Here is a 19359-nt window from a genome sequence, read left to right as displayed (position 1 = left end):
TGCCCTCCTTGCTCTGCTACATGTAGGGGTCAGTCCCAGTGGACGAGGCAAGGCCTTCTCTGCCTGGAGCCATGCCCTGCGGACACACCTGGACAGTAGGAGCTTGGCTCTCAAGAGAAGCAAATGTGTTCCTTTTGCACCTAAGTCTAACATTACTCACATGGAAGAAGATGCCTGAATACATACTTCACTCTTCTAAGACCCAACAGAACACAGGAGGACCGACCATCTGAGCCCTGTCCTAGGGTCGCGCCTGCTGGTCCTGGGCAATTCCTGACCTGACCCTCAGCTACTGCCCCCTGAAAGCGCGGCACAACATGACCATCTTGCACTGGGTTATGCAGTGGAGAGCACGCCTTGAAGGCACCATCCTCCACTTCCTGAGGCTCCCAGTCTCTCTTAGGACATCAGGACAAACAGAAGTTTGTCACCTCACTGTGGTCAAACTCAGTAATCCAAAGTGTAAGTCATGAAAATTTGCACGAAATTGTAGCAAACCAAAAAACTCAAAATGCAACTGAAAACCCACCTCACACTTTAGACCAATAAGACAAATCATCTGTCCTTTAAACTTACACTCAAATAAAAGAATCCACAAGTGAAAACAAGGAACATTTGGGAACCGTGTTTCATATGCAGGAAACTAAGAGCAAACAGTGCTCAGAAACTAAACAATATTTTAAGTGCCCTCAACATCTCCCTCTCCATGTAGGTCAGCACCAGGGAAGGGAGAAGACGTCGCTGTGTGCTGCTGCCCACTACTGTGACGTACCATGGCTTCTGAATGTCCCACTGCAAGAGGCAAGGACTGAAATTTGGACAGGGTCATGTCCACCTTGGCACATGCACACCCTGACCCCATGGTGACCCCGTCTACCATGGATGCTGCTGTGTACCTGATGGTTCCTGTGGGGGAGGGGAGGGGGCTGATGAGGTGGGCCATGGTGTCTGGAATGTTGATGGTCAGCGGCGAGATGTGAGCCTGCACGGGCTTCACTGGGGACTCGGGCGCTTCCTGTTTCTCCCTCTTCTCGCTGGACAGGGCAGTGAATGTGATCTTGATGTTTGTGCTCGGGAACCTGAACGTGCACCTAAAAAAGAAAAGCCAACTGTCAGCGTCCATCTGCCGATCGGTGGGCAGGATGCCCCACCCACAACAGGTTGCAGAGCCCGAGTGTCCCCAGACATACTGGAGCCTCGACTTGCATGGAAGAGTCGGAAAGAAGCCCACTTCAAGTTCACCTCACATGTTACAAGTCGATTAATGAGTGAAACACAAAGGAGGCATCACATGATTTAAAAACACTAGTAAGCAAAAACATCATTTAGACCAGCCCAACAGGAAAAAAAAAAAAGGGAGAGGAGACTCAAAAAAGACTCAAATACCACTTAATCTACACTGGGCAGGCTCTGGAGACAGGCTTGGGACCTGGAGATGTGCTCTTGGCATTGAGTAGGTGGAGGCCAGGCAGGAATGCTGCTAACCCTGCAGTGCATGGACAGTCCCATCACAAGGAGGAGGCGCCCCAGGCACGCCCCTCACCTGCTTACCTCTGATGACATCTCTTGCCCAGCCCTTCTCTCAGGTACCCACTCTAGTCTGTCTGCAGCCAGTAGCCAGGGTGTTTCTAAAACAGCAAGATCTGCATGTGGTGTTCAAAGATACAAAAAGGCCAGCCTCTGTCTCTTCTGCCCTCGGGGCACAGCTCTTTCCTTCTCGAGATCCTTCTCTCATGCTGTCCTCCCTCCACTTTAATACCCCAGAGGCCCCCACCCCACTGTGGGTCAGACCCCACATCCCTGCCTCTTGTCCGTTCCTCCCCTTGCTCACTACCCAGGGGTCCCCTCCCACCCCTCAGCTGCCTATCCAAGGGTTTCCTTACCGCCCCACACCCTCCCCTTGCTGCCTTGTTCTTCATTTCACTCTGGCCACATGATTCTATGTTACCCCACTTTTGCTTGTTGTCACCCCAATAGGATACAACCTCCATTAGAACAAAGCTCAGTTCACTGCTATAACATGGAGACCAGAAGAGTCCCTGGTATATACAGAGAAGGCCCTCAGTACACACTTGTTGGAATTAATGAACAAGTGCCCAGTTTCATACATTAAAAAGGTAATTAAAACAAGCAAATCACATGAATACAACAAACGGGAAGCCCACAATTGCAGCTGCCCCTTTGTCGTTAGCATGAGATTTGAATAATCAACTCCAGGCCTAGAAAAGAAGGGGATTAAGACCCCACTGGCCTTAATTTCTAGCACAATATATATAACAATTATGGGAGTAAGGAAGTTTCCTCCTTTTCCTCCCATTTGTAGTTCCCGAGCCCCTGTCCTCAGGCGATAGTCATTGTTCAGCAGGAAGGTCAGGCTGTTAGAACAAGCATCCTCACCCAGCACGAGGGCATCCGATCCTGCAGAGCAGTTACCTCTCTGTGCCTGTTTCCTCATCCACAGAACAGATGACAGCATCTTTCTCTGAGAGTACCATGAGGATTAATTCAAATATTTATCAAACACTCAAACGTTTATTAAAATGAAAAAACCAAACTACCTTCAGCCCCACTGTAAGATGTCAATAGTACTTGCTTTTCCTACAGTTGGACACTCGCCATCCACTGTGTTGTTTGTTCCGTCATCACCTGGGAACTCACAGAAGCCCAGACTGCACCAGAGGAGCAGCACACCCAACTGCCTGTCCTCCATGTGCCACGGAAGCAACAAAGCACTGTGCACAATTCCAACACGGGAATGTGAGAATGGGACTCCTCCCTCCCCCAAGGGGTACCTACACGTCTCCCGGGGTTTATTTCTGCTTTCCACAAAATAGGACCACACCCTGCACATTGGCCCTCAGTCTGCACGTTCCCTCAGTGTCACCCACAGGGTCTGTTCGCACAGACGGCTGAGCGCTGCCTTCAGGGCTAGCACCACCACATGGAGAACTTCCTTCCTTTGTATCCTATTCCCAAAGTTTCCAATTAAAGACAACAATCGTCTCCACGGCACAGGCGCCATCCATAAACGTCAGGTTCCAAGGGCACAGAGGGCATCTAAAGCAACGCAAGGCACTGTCAGGCCACCTGCTGACAGCCTCTGAGCGACAGCATGTGAGAGTGTCCTGGCCATCAGTGGACACTGCCACTAACCCCACCCCCTTGACAGGTGAAAATGGTATCTCTGTTTGCATCTAAGCGTGAACTTCTCATACGTGTATGAGCCATGAAACACATTTAAAAGCTACCCAGGTAGTGTGGTAACTTTGTTTTTTAATCTGAGTTATTATTACATGGGTGAGTTCCTATTAGTGAAAATTCATCGAGTTATGCATGTATGAAACATACACTCTTCTGTATATGTAGTATACGTCAATAAAGTTTTTTTTTTTTTAAATAAAAAAAGCCATCTGTAGATGGATACAGAAATTGGTAAAATGTTGATAACATGTCAGGGGGTTCACATATTCTATACTTTTGGGTTAACAGTGGCCTATTTCTTTACCTGGGTTGTGATTACATGGGCACCCATGTTATAATTATAACCGATTTTTCTATGTAGGTTACATTCAAAGCAAAATATATCAAAACGGTGTTTGAGTTCTCTATGGAGTTCCATTAGTGATGAAATCCTTGTTCCCCTTTAGGGAATGTGAATGGCCACTGCTTGACTTTTCTAAGCTAGAAATAAAAAACAGTGGGATAGGGACTTCCCCGGCGGTCCAACGGTTACGACTCGATGCTTCTACTGCAGGGGGCCCAGGTTGGATCCCTGGTCAGGGAACTAAGGTCCCACATGCCACGCAGCCAAAAAGAAATAAAATAAATTAATAAAATAAACAAAGCTTAATTACAGAGACTAGGTAGCCCAGCCCACCCTACCCAACATGTTAAAAAAAAATAGTGGGATAATTTTAATTAATTGTTTCACAAAAGTAAAAAGAGCAGCAAAACATTAAAACAGCAGACAAAGCAAGGTGAGTGTCAGATCTCTGTCTCCCCCACACCACCACCAAGAGGCTGTTACGTCTGGGCACTCTGGTCCTCGTTCCCATGAAGCACCTCAGGTCATGGAAAGGGTTTAAGAGCCTAAAAGATACTATACTGATTTGGGAAATTAAGAGCATGCTGCCCGGGTCTCACACTGCTTCATACCACCACAATACCTAACACCGTGTGCTCTTTAAAAATACTTTAACTGATCCTGAAAGATTTGTAATAAAGCTCAGTATAAAAATAGGCATCTGTGGGCTTCCCTGGTGGCGCTGTGGTTGAGAATCTGCCTGCCAATGCAGGGGACACGGGTTCGAGCCCTGGTCTGGGAAGATCCCACATGCCGCAGAGCAACTAGGCCCGTGAGCCACAATTACTGAGCCTGCACGTCTGGAGCCTGTGCTCTGCAACAAGAGAGGCCACAATAGTGAGAGGCCCGTGCACCGCGATGAAGAGTGGTCCCCACTTGCCGCAACTAGAGAAAGCCCTCGCACAGAAACGAAGACCCAACACAGCCATAAATAAATAAATTTAAAAAAAAAACAAATATATTTTAAAAAATGCATCTGTTTATGAGAACTCTGAGAAATATGACAGAATAACAGAGAAAAGGGAAAGATTTTAAAATGAACAATAAGAAAAACCAGACAGCAGAAAGCAGAACGGCAAACCCCTAAGCAAAAAATGACCAGGTACTGAGCACCTCTGAGAAGCCACACAACTTGAGCCACAAATCAAAACTGAAGCAACACAACAGCTGATGGTTTCAAACTTAGGCAAGGACCCTGATAAAAACTAAGTTTCTTTTACTTGAATAAACATTAACAATTTTAATACGAATTCAGAGTTGCAAATATCTTTTTCTTCACCTCTCTCTTAGTCTCCTATACTTGGTGACAGGCATTTTTCTTGTTGGAATGGAAACTCTTACAAATGAGATATGCAAGCCAATGGCTTGGGTCTAGAGCTCTGAATTTTCAGATTCACAAAGAAGCTCTAAGGATTCTGAAGACCTGTTCTTTATTTATTTATTTATTTATTGGCTGCATTGGGTCTTCGCTGCTGCGCCCGGGCTTTCTCTAGTTGCGGCGAGCAGGGGTCACTCTTCTTTGCGGTGCGCGGGCTTCTCCTTGCGGTGGCCTCTCTTGTTGTGGAGCACGGGCTCTAGGTGAGCAGGTTTCAGTAGCTGTGGTGCACGGGCTTAGTTGCTCTGCGGCATATGAGATCTTCCCAGACCAGGGCTCAAACCCGTGTCCCCTGCATTGGTAGGCGGATTCTTAACCACTGTGCCACCAGGGAAGTCCCTGAAGACCTGTTCTTTATATATCAATACAAAGCCAGGCCTTGCTGTAAATACTTCAACACTAACATCATACAGCTAGGCAGAAATAAGCCATATTGAAATAAGTCTCCAACCAAATGGAAAGTCAAATTTAGTGATATCTCTATGCAAAACAAGTTCAAACAATTAACCAATTAGGCAAACTATTCCCTACAACCAAGTCCAACTGGGCCACTTCAGAGGTGTAGCTGGTCTCAGGAAGAGGTTGGCTCCCATACCCTTTACCCCACAGAAGACGAGACAGGCAGGAACAGTGGTCTGGCCCCACAGCACCACTCGGAACGGTGAGTGCAGCAGAGCAGCCTTCCACCTCAGCCCCCACAGTGACGGCAGGCCCCGGGGGGGACGGCCACCATGTCCCCCAGCCTCCTGTCATCCTTCTCTGTCGTGGCACAGATTACTCAGACACACTTCCTGAGTTGGAAAAATCTCCCCACAAGTGGGCTCCATTTCTACCTACTTAAAAAAACACATCTGAATGTGATTCAGACAGTCATTATTAGGATAACTCTGGAGTCCCTCAGTTTTTAAAGAGTATTTTAGAAAGTTTAATGGGACAAGGCCTGCAGATGCCACCCTCATGGCCAGGGCACAAAGCAGCAACAGTGTCCCTGCCATGGGGCACCGAGAAGACACTGCCTCACCTTTGGATTTCCTGCTAAAAATAACAAACCTGGATCTCACCAAGAGGAAACATCAGACAAATATTCTACAAAACAACTGGCCTGTCCTCAAATATTCTACAAAACAATGGGACTTTCCTGGTGATCCAGTGGTTAAGACTCCATGCTCCCAATGCAGGGGGCTCAGGTTCGATACCTGGTCAGGGAACTAGATCCCACATGGCGCAACTAAGAGCCCACATGCTGCAAATAAAGATCCTGCATGCCGCTAAGACCCAGCACAGCCAAATAAGTAAATAAATATTAAAACAAATGAACAAAAAACCCCAACTTTCTCCAGCTCCCTAAATCTATGACCTGCTAACTTCCTATCTCACCCCCAGCAGCTGACCCTACTTCTTAAAAAAAAATAAAAATCAACATAGAAGACACAGAAAGGCCAAGGAACGGTCACAAATGAGAGTAAAGTTCAATGCATGTGTGATCTGACTCTAGAAAAAGGGCATCAGTAAACGATTGCTAAGTCCAGTTAAGGCCAGTGGGTTAGGTCACAGTGTTGTATCAACGCTAACTGGCATTGGTACCTGGGCTGTGGTTATGTTAGAAAATTTTTTAGGAAATACACATGGAAATATTTTAGAGGTAAAAATGAATCATGTATGCAGCTTATTCTCAAAATTTTCAGGGAAAAAACAGAGTAATGAAGCAAGTGTGGTAAATGTTAGTATTTGGGGAATCTGGGAAAATGAGAATCTCTGTTCTATTTTTGCAACTTTTCTATAAGTCTGAGTAATTTCAAAGAAAAAGAAAAAAATTTGGAAACTTTCAAGATGTCCAATGCAAAGCTTGATGATCTAGGCTGTGCCACTCCAGGTGTCGCTGGGCCTGAGCCAGGCCAGGAACTGTGTCATGAGCCATGACAAGGTGAGCATAGACACAGTGTTTGGAAACCACTCACTCTTCTACTTGTTCAGACTATACCTTCTCCACAGACTGTCTGAGAGCCCTGCTCTGGGACACACCCTCATCATTACCTATCTTCTATATATTTCAGAATCCCACCAAATTCCAAGGACAATCCTGTGGGACACCTGACACAGTTATGAAATGTCACCTCACTGCAATTCTTATCAACTCCAGACCCTCCTCCAGAGTCAGTTTGTCCCTGATAGTCAGCCTCGGGCTAAGCAGGGAAGTACAACCCCAGTTCTGGAGTTCACAGGACAGGGTCATGGCCACATTCACATAAGTGACCCTGACATCTGTGCCCTCACATTCACCCAACACAGTTGATGTCTGTTAAACCTACACACCATCCCATCACTGGGCTTCCAGACTGTGACCCAAGAAGCTATGGTTTGTGGTGACACCATACTCTGTACTCTGGATTTCTTCTCTCCTGGGAAGATTTGTCCCATCCTACATATAGCAATATTCACACAGAACAGTATCTCCCAATCATGTTCCTAGAGCACAGCATTGAGTGTCCTGACAGCCAGCATAGGCTGAACCCTGCTGTTCTACAAACGGCCCAAGATCTCTGTGGCTCACAGCAAAGGTCTGGGTCTAGCTTCTACCATCCACCCACCCCATAAGTGGCTGCTCGTGGCTGCTCTGCTCCACGTTTCCCTCACTCTGGGGCCCAGGCTGATGCAGTGGCTCCACTGAGGATACTGCTGGTTCCAAGGCAGAGAGAAAAGACAGAAGGAGCGAGTTCCGTGGCCACACCTGCGGTCAATGGGCAGAAGGGCTTACAGCGAGGACCCGCTCCACACACCATCACCTCTCTAGTGTTAGCAATCCCAAGGGATGTCTGGAAAATCATTTCAAGTCCTTTCAGCTATGCAACTGGCCACAGAGACATTAGCTGAGCTGCTGACCTGCTCTCCAAGGGAAGAAATGGGAGGCTAGTTACTCTGTCATTCACCTGTGACAGCTGACAAAGATAATCTAATAAGAAGGGGAAGACAATCCGATCATTTAATCTCGGGATTGGCAAAGGAAAGACTGTGTCAATAAAAATAACATGTCACACAGGGTGGACAGTGCTCCGAGGCCATCGAAGACTTGCTATAAGCAGCAGTGATTGCCAAGGAGGAAAGCAACAGGATCTTCCGCATTTGAAGAAATGTGTGGACAGTTACATCCAAGACTGGATCGGGAGATAAGGGGGGAAATGAGGAAACCAGTGAGGAGGCTTCCAAGGAGCCAGGGTGTGCAGTGCTCACACCACGTGAGGCAGTGAGGACAGAAAGAGGAGACGGGATCTGACTGGTATGGGAGATGGAAATAAACGGCCCTGATGACCCACCAATATGTGTGGGCACAGAAGGGAGAAGACCGCAGGATGACTGGCTTCACATCTGGCTCGTGTGACTAAGAATGTTGGTACCAATTACTGAGATGAGGATGGATGAGGAACAGGCTGGGGGGTGCAATGGCTAAGTGGACACATGACCTCTGAGGTGCCCATTACCCATAATCCCAGGGGGACATCCAAGCAGCCCCTCCTGAAACCTGGACACACTCACTCGGTGTCCTCGGCGGTGAGAGGGTACATTCGCCACATCACAGAGGAGAAAGAGCCTAAGAAACTCAACCAGCAGGCCTGGTGGAAGAGAACAGCCTTCAGGACTCAAGCAAGCATTACCCTGCAGGAGGAAACACTATTGTGGGAGTTTAACAATGGGCTCCAGTCAACCCATAACTCAGTTACGATGGCAAGCCATGCCTCTTTTTTATCTTTTGCAAAAATGGAAGAAAATTCCATTGGAATTTTGGAAGAAAAATTGGAAAAAAAATTCCTCTTCTTTCCAAACCCTGAGGCGGACTTAGCCAAAAAGGCACTTTAAATGGGCCTATATATATACACTTTGATCATTCTCTTCTACTAGTTTCCTCTAATTTTTGACAGAAATATCAAAACTTTTACTACAACCTTTAATGAATTGTAGCCCTTAATCAATCACATTTGTCAGTGACTCATAAATCACTCCCCCACCCGGGGCTGCCTTTTCTGTGGCTCCAAGAGCAACAAGTCCGCACCACCAGTCAGTCCTACCCGCTGGTCACGCTGAGCTGCCACCACCATGGGTCTGAAAGGGCCACTCGGAGCCTGGCGGGTGCTCCCTTCGCCCCAGAAGAGGGTATGTGGAGGGGCAGGTTATCAGCTCAGGAGAGGGCTGCCCTCAGAGGAGGTGTCTTTGGGAGGCCAGCAGCCACTTATTAAAGAGCACAAGTCACAGGTCGACAGCCTGACCCACTATAAGACAGGTTAGGACAATGAAGACCATACTGGAAGGAGCCCGAAACCCTAAGTAGTCCACACTTTTCTCTGCTGCTCCTTTGCAGTAAACCTCAAGCAACACCTATTACCTCAGCTTGACTTCTTACCCTGAAAAACGCTAAAACATTCTATAAAACTCATGAAACACAATGGTGTTTATTAAAAGAGGCCACGTTACTATAGTTTTTGTTGGGTTTAGCATGAATTTCTTTTTTATATATAATAAAGCTATTCCTTCTTTTTTAAATTTATTTTTTATTTATTTTTGTCTGCGTTGGGTCTTTGTTGCTGCGCGAGGGCTTTCTCTAGCTGCGGAGAGCGGGGGCTCCTCTTCGTTGCGGTGCGCGGGCTTCTCATTGTGGTGGCTTCTCTTGTTGCAGAGCACAGGCTCCAGGCACACGCGCTTCAGTAGTTGAAGCACACAGGCAGTAGTTGCGGCACTCAGGCCCTAGAGTGCGCGGGCTTCAGTAGCTGCAGTGCGTGGTCTCAGTAGTTGGCGCGCAGGCTTCAGTAGTTGTGGCTTGCGGGCTCTAAAGCAGGCTCAGTAGTTGTGGCGCACGGGCTTAGTTGCTCCGTGGCATGTGGGATCTTCCTGGACCAGGGCTCGAACCCATGTCCCCCGCGTTGGCAGGAGGATTCTTAACCACTGTGCCACCAGGTAAGTCCCTAGCATGAACTTCTAACCGGAGCCTCAAAAGCCTAATTCAATAAGACACCTGCAACCTGGGCTCAGGCGCTGCGAGATTTATCTTTGAGTGAAGCACTTTCACTGCACGTTTAGCTTTGAGGTGACTTAGAAACTACACAGCACGTGAAACAACGCTTTTCTGCGTGGACAGGGACACTGCAGGCATGTGGCTAGTTAGTGAGTCAAACAGGCGTTGTGCTCAGAAGGGCCCACAGATGAGGCTGAATGTTCCGTAGCCACCACCTTGAAATCTCTCCTTAATCATTTTATCTGAGTCTGTGTTTTGTAAGTGAGGTCCAATGGGTCAAAGGACCACAGCCTGGGGCCTGGAGGCTCAGTTCACACACATCTTGCCTCCCACACCCCCTTCCCCTCCACGACCACCCACTGTCCAGGACGGGGCCTGGACAGGGGCACCTTAGGCACCTGGGAGAGTCTGCACTTGCCCCACGAGTACCCCTCCACCTAAGAAAGCTTGATATTAAATAACAAAAACACCGCAGCAGGTTGAGAGAGAGAGAGACCACAAAAGAAATGAAAAGCTTTTTGCAGCTTCTTAAAAAACCGAGGTATAGTTCATGTACAATGTTACATAAGTTTCCAGCGTACAACACAGCGATTCACAATTTTTAAAGGTTATGTTCCATTTATAGTTATAAAATATTGGTTATATTCCCTTTGTTGTACAATATATCCTTGGAGATTTTTGCAGCATTCTTAATCCACACTTTCATTTTGCACTGGACCCCATGTATTATGGAGCTGGCCCTGTATCCTAAGATACTAGTATATTAGGAAATGGTGCATTTCCATAGGCAGATCTGCTTTTGTTCCCACAGACCAGGAAGCCTTGATTCCAGAAACATTCCTGACCCAATTTAGAGAGCTGGTGTTGGGTTTTCCAGCAACACATGTGACCAGCAGCTTCACAACTGCTTCTGAGTTTTTTCTTTGGCTTGGAGAAGAATTTTGTCTGTTGGCCACTTACTGCACTGCGATTCCATTAATGAAGGTACTGGAAAGAGCTGCCTTATCTACTACTTTGCATGGCAATTTGCTGTTGGGGGAAAGGCTGACTCAGAGAAGCACACTCATTTAAAATCCTGATGCCAGGCTGAGGGTGAAGGCAGTACTGGATATTAGTGTAGTCAATGTGATGCTTTGTGCTTCCAGCAGTCTTATAAAAAACCACAGTACAAATTCTACTTTAATTTTCAGTCATTCAAAACATGTTCTAGACTAACAAAGATTTCCGCTAGTTGTAGAAATAATCCCATGAGCCCTCTCTCGCCTGGATCACAGCCACCACACCCATGGCTCTGGGTGCAGATGGCTGGGTGGGCCCTCCTTCCGTGTTGCTGACGGTAGCAGCAAACAGTCAATCGTGCTGAGCACACAGTAGATGCTCAGAGAGAAGCGATTACCCCTCTGAGGTGGGACTACTCTTGAGATTACCCCAAACTTGCCCAAATAACATTCACATGAAACCAAAGCAGGCTCTCCAACAGACACCTGACTCAGACTGAACTCATAAGCAAAGCCGTGGGGCAGGGCCTGGGCTCCCTCCTTCCTCTCCCCAGTTCACAGCAATTCCTTCCGCCAAGGCAGAAGAGCAGTAGTCTCCAAATATTTTTGATTGTACACTTTTAAATGAAAAATTAAGCAGGAGTCAACATATGACTAATATATCATCAAGAAATGAAAAGGCAAGGGACAGAATCTGAGAAATATTCATAATACACATAGCTCACAGATGACTTGTGTTCAGGATATACAAAGAATTCTTAAAATTCAATAAGAACACAACCCATTAAAAATGGTCAAAGAGACCTTCACTAAAGTAGTACAGAAATGGCTAACAAGCACATGAAAATATGCTCAACATCATTGGTCATCAGTGAAATGCAAGTCAAAACCACAATAAGATACCACTGCACACCCACAGAATGGCTAATATGAAAAAACTGACAAAACCAAGTGCTGATGAGGTCACAGAGCAACTAGAACTCTCCCACACTGCTGGTGGGAATATAAAAGGGTGGGACTGCTTTGGGAAAGTCTGTTGGCTTCTTAGTAAAGCCATTCCACTCTTAGGCATTTGACAAAGAGAAATGAGAGCATCTGTCCACACAGACTCCTTCATGAATGTTCACAGCAGCAGGATGCATAACAATTCAACCTGGAAATGGCCCAGGTGTCCAGCAACAGGTGAATGGATCAACCAATGATGTTAAGTCCATGCAAGAAAATACTTCTCACTTACCACTCAACAATCACAAAGGAAAAAACTGGGGGCTTCCCTGGTGGCGCAGTGGTTAAGAATCCGCCTGCCAATGCAGGGGACACAGGTTTGAGTCCTGGTCCGGGAGGATCCCACATGCCGCAGAGCAGCTAGGCCCGTGTGCCACAACGGCTGGGCCTGCGGTCTGGAGCCCGCGAGCCACAACTGCTGAGCCCATGTGCCACAACTACTGAAGGCCGCGCGCCTAGAGCCCATGCTCCGCAGCAAGAGAGGCCACCTTAATGAGAGGCCTGCACACCACAGCGAGGAGTGGCCTCCACTCGCTGCAACTAAGAAGAGAGCCCACACGCAGCAGCAAGGACCCAGTGCAGCCAAAAATAAATAAATAAATTTGCAAAAACAAAACAGAAAAAAAAGTGCCCAAACAAGCAACATGGATGAATCTCAAAAACATGTTAATCAAAAAAAGCCAAACTGAAGAGTACACACTGCATGATTCAATTCTTAAGAAATCCTAGAAAAGATAGAACTAGTCTACAGTGACGAAAAGCAGATCAGTGATTGCCTAGGACTTTCAGTTTAGTGAAGAGGGGCAAAAGGGCAGGAGAGAGATTCTGGGAGACAGAAATGTTCTATTATCTTGACTGAAGTTTTGGTTACACAGATATATGCATCTATCAAAACTCTTTGAAAGGTACCCTTAAAATAGCTTTGTTTTATCCTATGTAAAGTATACCTCAAAAAACGTTTTTTTAAAAGATTAATGTGGCAACAACACATTCACATATGTATAAATTATATTACTGTACTACACATTATAAAACATAAAAATAGCAACCAAACAGGATGAGAAAAACAATCAGAAGCATATCTTCTTCCAAAATTCTAAAAGATCATCTTGATCTCTTTCTGGGGTACACACACACACTCTGGAGACTAATGTACTAGAGAAAACATCACTTTTGTTTTCCCTGTGAGGTTCCAAACACAAGGGCTATAATGTCTAGGATTGTGGAATTTTTTTGTTATATTGAGATAAAACATGGTATAAGTTTAAGATAATGTAAGGTAATGATAAATGCATATAGTGCAGACTGATTAGCACAGTAAGGTTAGTTAACATCCACCAACTCAATAGTTACAGTCTCTGTGTGTGTGTGTGTGTGTGTGTGTGTGTGTGGAGAACTTTTAAGATTTACTGTCTTACCAACTTTCAAATTTACAATACAGTATTGTTACCTACAGGCACCATGTTGTACATTACATCCCCAGGACCTATTCATCTTACAGCTGGAAGTTTGTAATTTTGACCCTCCCCCCTTCACCCACTTCCTCCATCCTAGGATTGTGTTTTTTAAACCACTGATAAGGCTACCAATTACACAGCAGTAAGAGACATGACTGCAACAAGTTCCTTATTAAATGGACAGTTGTTACGTATGTTCGACAATGGAGTAAGGCATTCCATTCTTGGGGCAGCTTATAAAAAGATAATTTCCACTTTATGGGTAGGAAAACAAAAGCATAACCCATAAGGTGTGCTCTCTGAATTGGCAGTTCTGATGCAGTGTCACCCTCCACATTGAGGTATTGCCGATGCTGAATACCTGCAGGTGCATTTAGACTTCTCACTTATTAGGTCAGCTGCACACAAGAGGTGTGCATTTGCTCAACCTGCAGGAAAGTCTTCTCAAAATACCATGCTGAATGGCCAATATGCACACGAAAAGATCAACGTCATCAGTCATCAGACAAATGCAAATTAAAACCACAATACAATACCACAACATACCCATTAGAAAACCTAAAATGAAAAAGAGAAAATGCCAATGTGACGAAGCTGTGAAGACACCTGAACTCTATCTTACACAGTGTCAAAGAAGTGTAAATGTAGAAAGCGTTTTCCAAAGTGGTTGTACCTACGAAAGCCGAACATATGTACATCCTGTGAGCCACTGGAGCCTACCAAACAGAAACGTGCACGTGCTTGTCAAAACACAGCTACCAGAATCTCAATCAAGTGTTCAACTAAAAAAGTCTTCCACTTAAAAAAAAAATCTATGAAAGACTCATACAGCATTATCCATTATAACAGCCCCAAATAAAACTACCTAAATGTCCATCTATGGCAGAATATCAAACTGCACTATATTCACATTATTAAATACTTTACAGCAATGAGAATGAATGATCCACAGCCAAGTACAAAAATATGGGCTAATCTCAAAAACATTTTATTCAGTGAAAAGCCAACACCACCCTCTGAAGTACATTCTGTATAACTCCATGTATATGAAATCAAAAGCAAACACTCTACACAGTTTAGAACTCAGGATAGTGGTTCTGTGGCTAGGAGGGACACATGGCAGGCTTCTGTGTGCTGACAAGGCAATGTTTCTTAACTGGGGGCAGGTTACACCATGGGTTCTCATTAAGCTTTATACTTAGGATCTATATTGAGCTTTTCTGTATGTAGATTATACTAAAAACAAAAATAAGAACAAATTGTAGAGGGTGACAAGACTAGAGACCAACTAAGAAAGTACTCCAGAAGGCCAGGTGAAAAATCGCTAAGTCAAGAGCTATGCAGCAGGAAGGTAAGGGAAAGATCTGAGAAATGTTCAAGTGGAATGAAGGGGACAAATAAATAACTCTATGAATTCAGAGAAGCAGAGCAGAGTGGGGAGAGTGTGAGCCCTGGTCCTAGATAGACATCAGCTCACAGGACGAAAGGAGGATACTTGAGCAGAGAGAAACAGCAGGACTGCAGACTCTGGGCTGGAGGACAGCCACCTATCAGCATCTTACTCTTCATATCCCACCACAATGACTTGCCTTCAAGGCCTCTACCTTATACAGGCCCACAACACCTTGTTCACAAATTCCAAAAAGCAAACAGCTCCAAAAAACGTGATCTGAAATGATTTGCAGCCAATTCTGATCTGAACTGAGAAGGAGCTAATTCTAGCCTTTAATTATCCCACTTAGAAAATTCATGTGTTTTGTAACAGAAATTCTAATGTGTTGGATTACAGGGTGCTGGGAATGTGAAACAATATACAGTACACACACTGTACTACTTTTCTAAAATCCAAACTACTCTTGATTCTGAAACACCTCTGGCTCCTTAGGTTCTGGGCGAGATCTGTGTATGCCTGCTGGGTTAGAAATGGTACCATTTCCTTAAGAATTTCTCCAGAAATAATTCTGATTGTTGAAGGGGAAATCAGATGGCTTACTTCAAAAAAAAAAAAAAAATCCATTAAGCTACTGTCCAGAGTAGAATATCAATTAGTATTTTTGTTGCTGTCATTAACAGGCAATAAATGTGCATGGCGCAAAATTTAAAAGCCACAAAATAGTAAAAACAGCAAGACTCTCTCTCACCGCTCCAGTTTCTAGTGACAGCTCTCAAAGTAGACCCCAGAACTATTCAAACAAACAAGTAAACAAGCAAAGAGAAGCCTGCCTCAAGAGGCAAAGGCCCTGGGTTCCAAGCAGACCAGCAGTGTCCGCCTCTCTGCTCACTGCCATTTCTTCAACTCCCCACTTGTGGCGCCTCCCCACACCCCAGAGTAGCTCACAAAGCCCCTTAAAAGAAGTGTTCATCTGTGTGCAAAAAGGCTGTTTCACCTACTGCCTCGCTGGTAACTAGCATCTCACTTGTGAATCATGTCTGACCCTCAATAATTTGATTAGCCTCCACAAATGACCAAATTGCAATGTGTTTTTCTTTTTTAAAAAGACATTTCATCAGAAAATTCTGGCACAGGCTACAGCATGGATGAATCTTGAAGATATTATGCTGAGTGAAATAAGTCAGACACAAAAGGACAAACACTGTAAGATTCTATATGAAGTCCCTAGAGGAGTCAAATTCATAGAGACAGAGAGCAGACTGGTGTTGGCTGGACCAGGGGAGGGGAGGATAGGGAATTAGTGTCTAATGGGCACAGAGTTTCAGTTTTACCAGAAGAAACGTGTTCTGGAGGTGGTGGTGTTGCACAGCAGTGTGAATGTGCTTAATGTCCCTGAACTGTACACCCTAAAGATGGTTCAGATAGTACATTTTATGTTATGCGTATTTTACCACAATTTAAGAAAAAAATTTTAAGAGCACATACAATTGTGTCAGAACATAGTAAGCACTCAATAAATCTTTATTGTTTCTTTCTTTATTTTTAAAAGACATTTCACTGAAAGAATTTGACGACAAGCCTGACTGGGAGAAAATATTTGCAAAAGACATACCTGATAAAGGGGTGTTATCTAAAACACACAAAGAACTCTTAAAACTGGACTAGAAAACAAATAACCCAATTTAAAAATGAGCAAAAGGGCTTCTCTGGTGGCGCAGGGGTTAAGAATCCATCTGCCAATACAGGGGACACGGGTTCGAGCCCTGCTGCGGGAAGATCCCACATGCCGCAGAGCAACTAAGCCCGTGCGCCTCAACTACCGAGCCTGCGCTCTAGAGCCCACGAGCCACAACTACTGAGCCCGAGTGCCACAACTACTGAAGCCCGCACGCCTAGAGCCTGTGCTCTGTAACAAGAGAAGCCACCCAATGAGAAGCCCACGCACCACAACAAAGAGTAGCCCCCGCTCGCCGCAACTACAGAAAGCCCGTGTGCAGCAACAAAGATCCAACGCAGCCAAAAATAAAAATAAATAAATTTATTAAAATAAATAAATAAAATAAATAAAAATGAGCAAAAGAGCCGAACAGACAACTCACCGATAAAGATATACACATGGCAAATAAGTATAAGAAAAGATGTTCCACATCATATGTTAATCAAGGAAATGCAAATTAAGACAATAATGAGATACAACCACGCAGAATGGTAAAAATTGAAAACAGTGGCAACACCAAATGTTGAGAAGGGTATGGAACAATAGGAACTCTTATTCATTGCTGGTGGGAATGCAAAATGGTTTGGCCATTTTGGAAGACAATTTGTCAGTTTCTTATAAAACTAAACATACTCTTACCATATGATCCAGCACATAAATAAACTGTGGTCCATCCAGGCAATCCAATATTATCAAGTACTAAAAAGAAAGGAGCTATCAAGCCTTGAGAAGACAGGAGGAACCTTAACTGCACATTACTAAGTGAAGGGAGCTAATCAGAAAAGGCTACATATTTGTGTGATTCCAATTCTGTGACATCCTGAAAAAGGCAAAACTATGGAGACAGTAAAAAGATCAGTGGTTGCCAGGGGTGGGGTTGGGAGAGGGAGGGATAAATAAGTGGAGCACAGAGGATTTTAAGGGCAGTGAAACTACTCTGTATGGTACCATAATACGGTGGATACATGTAAATATACACTTGTCTAAACCTACAGAATGTTCAACACCAAGAGTGAACCGTATTGCAAACTATGGACTTTGGGTGATTATGACCCGTGGATGTGGGTTCATTGACTGTACAAATATCCCACTCTGTTGGGGATATTGATAGTAGGGGAGGCTGTGTGTGTGGAGGCAGGGGGTGTATGGGAAATTTCTGGACCTTCCATTCAACCGTGCTATGAACCTAAAACTGCTCTAAAAGTATATTACCCCCTTACCAAAAAAAAAAAGACATCTCAAAATATTATTGATAGAATGTCCAGTTTTTAGTTAATATTTCCAAATAGTTGAGGGGGGAAACAGATTTAGAAAACACTGAGCCCCCCACACGGGAAATGACCTCTGACTTGTGGCCCCTCTGGAGACAAGCCAAAAAGGCCTTGCTACAGTCAGACACAGGCGTATCCACACAGCCAACATTACGCCTTCTAATCAGCTCAGGAAGTTGAACCAATTCCATATCTCCTTCTCATGTAAATAACCTAAACAGTAGCCAAAGGCAGGCCGTTTTAAAAGAAACAGAGAAAAACAAACCCACACAACACAGCAAGCACCACCTGCACACTGGCTGACCGACCCCTGGCTAATACAGCTCTAACCCACCTCCCGCCAGGCTCCTTCTCTATGTCTCAACCTTCCCACCTCCTGAGCCCACAGGAGCTTTAAGACACAATGTAGTTTAAATAGTTAAGTTAAGCATAATAAAACCATTTTTCAGAAGTTTACCAAAAGTTTTGTTTTGAGTGTCATATCTGGTTGTCACGCAAGTTGTCAATTTTTAATATACAGATTTAATAAATTAAAAATTTAAATCATTAGACATTCAGAATCTGTAACTACTTTTTGAAATCCCAACTCCATAAAATTGCTTACTTCAGGAGTACTTTTTTCTTCCACACATGCTCTCCTCCCTCCCTCTGTGAGAGAGGCTGGCCTGATGCACACCTCCGCCCAGAGGACGGCCTGTTGGTGGAGCCAGAGACCAACGCACTCCAGTGTGGACCCACCGTCCCAGAAGGTGGCAAGTCAGTCCTCCAAGGGGGCCGCTGCACTCCAGCCTACACAGTATTAACAAATGAAAAGGCTTCCCACTCAGCAAGCCCAGGTGCCAAGTGCCAGGAAAGCCATCCACTGCTCATCTATCCATATGTGTACCCTCCGCCATCACTCTTGACAAACTACTTGAAAAAAAAACTCAGAAAATGAGTATTCAATGAAACCTATGATGTTTCTCCTCTAAACCTCTTCTTAATATGACAAATGACACAAATAAAATAAATGGTACTAGGTCCAAAATTATTAATTATTTTACTGAACTATTGTTACTGTTGTTGTCTTTTCTTCACTTCTATATATAAGCAAAAAAAATTTTAATGTTTGATTCTTTGTAGTTCATCTCAGTGTAACTAAATTAAAAAATTTAACATTTAAATTTACATCCAATTAATAAGTTGTTCTAGCTGTAGATGCAAATTTAAAATACTAGTAATTTCAAATAAACCAAATTTAAATATAAATATTTGACCTAAAAGTCAGTCAGCTTTACAGTTGTAAAAGCTTCAATACTCTTTCATTTCTCCCTCCCACACTCACATCAAGTTTTCAACTTCAAAAAGAAATCCCATCACCTCCCAGTTTTAAAAAAATTTTCTATCTCACCAGAAAACAAACCAGAAAAGGAAAGAAAATAAGATTCTCAAGGACTCATCATCACTGCCTGGGTTGGGTGGTCTGTAAGCCCCTCCTCAGTGTGGTAGGGGGGACAAGTCCTTCACTGGGCTGCCCATGGCTGAGCATGGCTGGAGGAGGTATCTTAAGTTTGGATGG

At 44.6% G+C, this 19359-nt stretch overlaps 1 protein-coding gene across 2 annotated transcripts in view; it reads right to left on the bottom strand.

The window, feature by feature from the left end:
- The window catches only part of FOXK2 (forkhead box K2), a 69495-nt gene that overhangs the window by 27332 nt on the left and 22804 nt on the right, over positions 1 to 19359 (bottom strand). For both annotated transcript variants that reach the window (XM_059907395.1, XM_059907396.1), the window contains exon 2: positions 897 to 1091. In XM_059907395.1, the coding sequence (XP_059763378.1) occupies positions 897 to 1091 (195 nt within the window). The remainder of the gene's footprint in view (positions 1 to 896; positions 1092 to 19359) is intronic.

The sequence above is a fragment of the Balaenoptera ricei genome, chromosome 20 (assembly GCF_028023285.1).
Source record: "Balaenoptera ricei isolate mBalRic1 chromosome 20, mBalRic1.hap2, whole genome shotgun sequence".
Classification (NCBI taxonomy): domain Eukaryota; kingdom Metazoa; phylum Chordata; class Mammalia; order Artiodactyla; family Balaenopteridae; genus Balaenoptera; species Balaenoptera ricei.
This window is presented reverse-complemented; position numbering and strand designations above follow the sequence as displayed.